General features: G+C 46.3%; 1 protein-coding gene across 6 annotated transcripts in view; it reads left to right on the forward strand.

The window, feature by feature from the left end:
* Yipf1 (Yip1 domain family member 1) overlaps positions 1-7,867 on the forward strand; it is a 46,026-nt gene that overhangs the window by 24,355 nt on the left and 13,804 nt on the right. For all 6 annotated transcript variants that reach the window (XM_031378084.1, XM_031378082.1, XM_031378083.1 and 3 more), the window contains 3 exons: positions 1,120-1,236; positions 4,644-4,810; positions 5,229-5,411. In XM_031378084.1, coding sequence (XP_031233944.1) covers positions 1,120-1,236; positions 4,644-4,810; positions 5,229-5,411 — 467 coding nt within the window. The remainder of the gene's footprint in view (positions 1-1,119; positions 1,237-4,643; positions 4,811-5,228; positions 5,412-7,867) is intronic.

The raw sequence follows: 7,867 nt of genomic DNA on the forward strand, positions 1-7,867 counted from the left end.
TTTTTACTTTGGACCATGGCACAGAGCCTGCACTCTAGTGGGGGAGCACCACATGCGTACCTAGGTTCTGCAGAAGTCAGAAGAGGGCATCAGATTCCCCTGGATCGGGAATTATAGGCAGTCTCCTGTGGGTTCTGAGAATCAAACCCGGGTCCTCTGGAAGAACTCTCAGTGCTCTTAACCATTGAGCCACTTCTCCAGCCCCCAAGATGACTTTTGCCTGAACTTTTCTTTTTGCACTGCTCTTCATTGATAATGCAGAAGGACCTGACTGGCTCACCCGTGTGTCCTCTGATGTTAGCAAAAATGCTTGTGTGTTTTTGATGATCCTTTACTGAGGGACATCACCATTCACTCAGGTGGGGACTGTTTACACCTATGGATTCTGATTACCCCAGCTTTCTAGGCATCTAATTACTGAGTTGGGTTCCAAACTTTTGAAAACAAACATTCCCATTAAGTAAGTGTTGATTGTATATAAAATTGTTCTCCTGCTTCAAGTATGACCAGGAATAAGAGTACTGACTGCTTTTCCAAAGGTCCTGAGTTCAATTCCCAGCAACCACATGGTGGCTCACAACCATCTGTAATGAGATCTGACACCTTCTTCTGGTGCATCTGAAGACAGCTACTGTGTACTTACATATAATAATAAATAAATCTTTGGGCTGGAGCGGGCAGGGCCGAAGCAATCAGGGGGCGCTAGAGCAAGCAGAGGTCCTGAGTTCAACTCCCAGCAACCACATGATGGCTCACAACTATTTGTACAGCTACAGTGTACTCATATACATAAAATAAATAAGTAAATCTTAAAAAAAAAAAAAAAGAAAGAAAGAAAGAAATGATTCAGAGGGCTAGAGAGATGGCTCCGCAGTTAGGAGCACTGAATGCTCTTCCAGAGGTCCTGAGTTCAATTCCCAGCATGGTGGCTGGGAACCACATGGTGGCTCACAACCATCTGTAATGAGATCTGACGCCCTCTTCTGGTGTGTCTGAAGACAGCTTCAGTGTACTTATATGTAATAAATAAATAAATCTTTTTAGAACAATGAAATGATTGAGAAAGAGCCTAACAGTGGTGCGTCCTTTCCCCTTTCTCCCCCTCTGGTTGCTTTGCAGGCCCCTTCTGGATATGTGCCACCTTGGTCTTTGCCATAGCAATTAGTGGGAACCTTTCTAACTTCTTAATCCACCTGGGAGAGAAGACATACCATTATGTGCCCGAATTCCAGAAAGGTAGGCGAATAGCTCGACTACATGTTTCGAATGCGGTCTGCCTTTGACTGCACGCTTTTACCTTTTGAGCACATTGTCCAGTCTCTGTGCACTGCGGCTCTGCTCTCAAATTCATACCTCAGAGTTCTCCACCCATCTATATAAACCCACAGTCCTCCCTCCACGGCAACATTCCATTGCATACAACTTTCTATTCTAAGTGTATATTGCTCAGTGGCCCACATACAGTGCTGTAAATCTATATCCTTTTTAGGGAAGCTGCTGGGCTGAGTCCTGACTGGAGTTTATTCTAAAAAGATACAGTGTGCTGGAAGTGTTAATTGTAGCAGTGTTTTCATCATGCAGTGATTAGAAACAACAGAGGCATTGTTCCTGAAGTTCTGATGGCTCAGCTGGCTGAGATGCCTGTAACCACTAATTGTCAAGCACCTAGAGCATTGTGGGAAACCAGTAACTCGGCCAGCCTGTGATGTTGGCTGTCTTGCCAATGACAAATCCGCAGTGGTCAAGACTTGGAGAGGACCACACAGAATGTGACCCCAGTTGGAGCTTGTAAATGACATTCTTGCTTTATAGTGTCCTTCCTTAATTTACCTCCTGGGTGTGTGTGTGTGAGAGAGAGAGAGAGAGAGAGAGAGAGAGAGAGAGAGAGAGAGAGAGAGAGAGAGGTATATATATGTTTCTGAGGTGTGTGTGTGTGTGTGTGTGTGTGAGAGAGAGAGAGAGAGAGAGAGACCGTGTATCCTCTTTTTCCCACCTTTTCCCTTCTTTCTTCACTTCTGTCCCTTTTCAGCATGGAGTTAGACATAGATTCAGTCCTTTTTATGAAAACTCTTCATTTGAGTGTGAACTTGGAACACATTCCTGAGCATGGGCATTATATTAAGTAGCTCAGTGGTTAGCAGAACAGGCCAGGGACTGCCGCTGTGAGTAGTTAACTTGCACACTGCAGGTCTGTGACCTGCCCTGCCTGGGGAGGGGGCTGGAACACAGGAAGGTCCCTCTCTGTTGTTATCCCCTTAAGCTGGGCATCCCAGTCATGATGATCCATAGATCAGTAGGATAATCATTACTCTGTCCATGAACATTTTCTCATCTTACATAAAGATTATGAGTCCTAAGCTTGTGGTTGCTCAGTTGGTCAAGTACTTGTCATACACACCGGACATTTTGAGTTTGATCTTCAGAAACCACAGTGGAAAGTGAGAACTGACTCCTGAGAAGTTGGCTTTTGGCAACACACACACAAGCACACACACACACACACACACACACACACACACCCCACGTATACATTAATAATAAATTTAAACACTGTTTAAAGTATGAGACATATCTGACACTAGATCCTGCTCCTATCAACTCATGTGTGACCTTGATCAAAACACTTGTCTGCTCTCATCCTGTTTTTTTCTCTGAAGGGAAAATAAGAGATGATACAAGACACTATGTCTGAATATACACTAATAACATAAAGTGGCGGTTCTAATTTTAACATGGTTTGCTATATAGTTCAGCCCATGAGGTTATAATTGTCTTGCCGTAGCCTCCCAAGCATTTGGATTATGGGCATGTTCACGTATCATTAACACACAGATTCTATTTTTGTGTGGGGTGGGAATTGAACCCAGGGTCTTGAGCATACCTGCCACTCAGCTCCTAAACCAGTCCTTGTTCTTTGGAGACAAGTCTTCGTGTGGCCCAGGCTGACTTCCATTTCACTGTGTATTAGAAGGTGGCCTTGAGTTCCTGGTTGTCCAGCCTTCACCTGCCAAGTGCTTGGATTACAGACTCTGACACCATGCCTGACCAAAAAGATCATTATTTTATTTTACTTATTTACTTTTATATACTTATTTGTGAGACAGAGTCTCTCTACATAGCTCTGACTGTCCTGGAACGCACTCTGTAGACCAGATTCATCCTGAACTCACAGAGATCTGCCTGCCTCTGCCTCCTGAGTGCCTTAATTTTTTGTTTTTTAAATTTATGTGTGTAAATGGATGTTTTGCCTGCATATATGTCTATGTAGCACTTGCTTGCCTGTTGCCCTAAGAGGTCAGGGGAGGGAATCAAATTGGAATTGGAGATCCAAACATTGGAGATCACAACTGTCATATCAGTTCTGGGAACTGAACCTGGGTTCTGGAAGAGCAGCTACTGTTTTTAACAGCTGAGCCATCTCCAGCCCCCATATCTAACTCTCGAGTATGCATTATATGTCAGCCACTGCTTAGAATAGTTCGAGTTTACTTGTTTGATTCTCCTAAGAGCCTCACAAGGTAATCTTCTTTCTCATTTTATAGCCAGGAAACTCCACCCAACTTTGCTTTGCCTAAGATTAGAACCTATAGCCTGTGGTATGCTTTGCCTCAGGCACCACACTGCCTTGTAATAAAGCTCCGAGTGCAGTGTCTGATGTCTAACCAGTGCTTAATAAGCAGTGGCTACAGCCAGGTAGAAGTTCCTTTCCCTTCCTTACCTACCCAAGGAAGAGGAATTATGTCAGTAAAGCTACCCGTGGCTCAAAAAAGGCCATTCCAACAAGGAAAAAAAAAAAAGACCTGTTCCGGAGCCTCGGAGGGTTCTGGGCAGCATGCTTTAGCCAGAGTCCGACTGTAATTAATTACTAGGAGGGGGCTGGTCCAACTGTAATTAATTACTAGGAGGGGGCTGGTCCGACTGTAATTAATTACTGGGAGGGGGCTGGTTTTGCAGGAGGTGCTAATTGACTTGTCAGTTTTCACGTTGGAAGGGCAAGGGCCTTGGTTTAGTGTGCTCTAGGATTGTCACTTCAGAAGGAAGGCAGTCCTGGGAATGCTGCTCTTCAGGAGAGAACAGAAGACCAGGAGAGTGTCCAGCAGTGGTTCCCAGGAGCCGCTAACAAGCGCTTCCACTGCTGACACAAGTTATTTATGTGGGAAGAAACTAGCGTGGAGCTATTTCAGACGCCTCCGAGCTGGAACTCTGTATTTTAGAGACAGATCTCTAGATGGCACGCAGAGCAGGTTAATCTGCACCCAGGGCATTTTAATGCATTTGCTAAAGAAATCAGTGTCAGCTCTTGTTTTGCTAGGGAGGAAAAACGTGTTCTTCCAAGGGGGTAGTTGGATTTTATTTGATCCAAAAGCTAAGTATATTTAGACACTTTCAGTATGGCTCTCTGAAGTATTTCAGTTACATAATTCAGTTGTTTCTATCAGAAGATTTTAGTCACTAAGTCCATTATAAAACCATATGGAAGACTCTAGTCACTACCTACAAAAGACACATGCTAAGGGTTCATTAGATCAACAAATGTTCATAAAGCACCTACTGTGTGCTGGGCCCAGGAAAAGTGTGTGACGCACCCTGACAGTGAGCTTGCTAAATGCTTGATGGGGATGGAACTGCCCTGTCATCCACAGTGTCCATTGCCGCGACTGTCATCTATGCCTATGCCTGGCTGGTCCCTCTGGCCCTCTGGGGCTTCCTTCTGTGGAGAAACTCCAAAGTGATGAGCATCGTTTCCTATTCGTTTCTGGAGATCGTGTGTGTCTACGGCTACTCGCTCTTCATTTATATCCCCACAGCAGTGAGTACCACTCGGATGAGTAGGCAGAGCCGTGCTGTTTTGGGTGGAAAATTAGAAAATTCAACAAAGTATTCCACAGGGCCTTGTTATTTCCAGCCTAATGCTCCCATGCCCTTGGAGACTCCTTTTGAATTTAAATTGCAGGATGGATGGGTGCTGGGAAGGCAAGGGCTTTGGCTGTGTCAGGAGCCCTTGGTTAGGCCAACATCCATCTGCATGCCGCTAGGGTGCTCTGCAAAGCCGCATGGCAGTGTGCGCCCGCCTGGCTGCTGGCTGCGGCTCAGGAGCTTTGCATGGCAGTGCGCGCCCGCCTGGCCGGCTACTGACTGCAGCCCAGGAGCTTTGTGAACATATGTGCTGGGAACTGGAATGAACAGGCTCCTCTGAAGAACTCGCCTCCCACTCTCTCCTTTCCCAGGTCCTGTGGATCATTCCCCAGAGAGTTGTTCGTTGGATCCTTGTCATGATTGCCCTGGGCATCTCAGGGTCTGTGTTGGCTATGACATTTTGGCCAGCTGTTCGTGAGGATAACCGGCGTGTCGCCTTGGCCACCATTGTGACAATCCTGTTGCTTCATGTGCTGCTCTCTGTGGGCTGCTTGGTATGTTCTTGCCGTACCTGCTTGGTACTGTACTTATTTGTTTATATTGGATGTACAAGTGTAGGCACGTGCAAGCCACAGTACACGAGTGGAGGCCAGAGGACAACTTTCAGGAGTCAGTTCTTTGTTTCCATCATGTGGGTTCTGGGGATCAAGCTCATGCCACCAGGCTGTCCTCTGTAAGCCCGTTTACCTTACGAGTTATCTCTCCGGCACTGTTGGTGTGTATCATGCACAAATGGCAACACTTATTTTGCAAAATCATTAAACCTATTAGACACAGTGGCGCTTTTAAAACTGATCCTAGGAGCCAGGCAGTGGTGGTGCATGCCTTTAATCCCAGCACTTGGGCGGCAGAGACAGGCATATTTCTGAGTTCGAGGCCAGCCTGGTCTACAGAGTGAGTTCCAGGACAACCAGAGCTATACAGAGAAACCCTGTCTTGAAAAACCAACACATCAACAACAACGACAACAAATAAACAAACAAAAAACCCCAAAAACAACAACAACAAACAAACAAATAAAAACTGATCCTATGAACAAAACATCAAGACTGTCCTGGGTGGGAAGGTGGTAAAAGTGTAAGAATTTGGTTGTAATGTCTGGTTTTCCTTGTTTCTGTGACATGATTAAGATTCAGTGTTTAAACCAGATAGTTGTAGTATATAGCTTTAATGCCAGTACTCTGGAGGCAGAGGCAGGCAAATCTCTTGAGTTCAAGGCCAGCCTGGTCTACAGAGTGAGTTCCAGGACAGCCAGGGCTACACAGAGAAACTCTGTCTTGGAAAAAAAAAAAAAATCAGGGCCAGAGAGGTTTGAGTGGTCATGTCCCTGTGTGGGGCTAGGGAGCAAGCCGGGGCTCTGTCTGCTGGTGCCCTTTTGGTTGCCTGTTCACGTCTTGACAGATGTTGGACATTTAAAGTTTCACAGCTGGGTAGAATGGAGAAGAAGAAAAAGGTCTCATGGTGGAAAGCTTAAGATTGGAGTCAATTATAGACAACTGGGCTGTTTTTAGGTACATAGTATGTAAAGGTTACTTGAGTCCCTGTGCCTGGAGACCTTTTTGGAGGCGCATGTGCTTTTGAGTCATGCAGGCCCTGTAAGAGGCCAGCTTTGCCATGTGGTGGCTCTGTGAGCTCTGCTGTGGCTCTGTGCTCCTGATTCCTACTGCTTCATCTGTCATGTGACTGGCATCTTCCTGCCATAGGTTGATCCCAGAATCAAACAAAGCAAGGCACAGGGAGCATTGATACGGAACACATCCGCTGACTGCCTAGAGATCTGGTCTGATTTTGGATCTTCCTAAGGAAATGTGCCCAAGCCCTTGGGATGCTGCAGTGTCCCTCTGGCCCCTTATGTCCATGGAGGAGCATCCTTTCCTTCCATCAGTAACCGCCGAGCTGTACTGCCTCCCCCTAACACCTTCCCACCTCCTCTGGGTTTTTAACATTGGTAGGTAAGCTAAGAAGGTGAGGAGGAAGAGCGAGGTGAGAGAGGAGGAGGAGCAGGCAGAAGAAAAGGCTTTTTTTCTTTTTTTCTTTTTTTTCGAGACAGGGTTTCTCTGTATAGCTCTGGCTGTCCTGGAACTCACTCTGTAGACAAGGCTGGCCTCGAACTCAGAAATCCGCCTGCCTCTGCCTCCCAAGTGCTGGGATTAAAGGCATGTGCCACCAATGCCCGACTGGAAAGGCTATTTTTTAATCAGTGAGGACTAGAGAGGAGCAGGGCGCATTGAGTAGGGAAACAAGGATGTGACATCATCATTCCTATGAACCCGTTTTAGGAGCTGGAGAGATGGCTCTACTGTTAGCTCTTGCAGAGGACCTGGGTTCAGTTGCTAGCAGCCACATGGGGGCTCACAACCATCTGTAATTTTAGTTCCAGGGGATTCAATACACTCTTCTGACCTCCCTCAGCAACAGGCACACTTGTGCTTCATGTACAGCCATAAATAGGGAAAAAAGAAGAAGAATCCATTTTGGAGGAATGGGGATATGGCCTAATGGGTAAACTCACTTGCTCTACAAGCATGAAGACCTGAGTTTGAATTCCCAGTACCCACATAAAAAGCTAGGGATCTGGGCATGGTGGGTACAAAATCCCCACCCCCCACCCCCGCCTCAGAGCTTGGGAGGCTGAGGCAAGCAGATCTCTGTGAGTTCCAAGTCAGCCAGAGCTACATAGACCCTGACTCATAAGAAAAAAACAAAGCTGAGTATGGCCATATGTGCCTGTCACTCCAGCACTGGGGGTTGGAGGCAGGTTGATCCTGGGAGTTCACTGGCCAGTCAGACTTGCCGAATGGCAAACTTATAATTTAGTGAGGGATCCTATCTCTAATCAGTAAAGTGGAAGGTACATGATGTTCTGCATGCTCTCTGCATGGAATGTAGCATTCGTGAATCTGCACAATCCTTGCATATCTCCCTCTCCCCCCTCCCCCTCCCTCCCCCT

The sequence above is a fragment of the Mastomys coucha genome, unplaced genomic scaffold (assembly GCF_008632895.1).
Source record: "Mastomys coucha isolate ucsf_1 unplaced genomic scaffold, UCSF_Mcou_1 pScaffold18, whole genome shotgun sequence".
Taxonomy (NCBI): domain Eukaryota; kingdom Metazoa; phylum Chordata; class Mammalia; order Rodentia; family Muridae; genus Mastomys; species Mastomys coucha.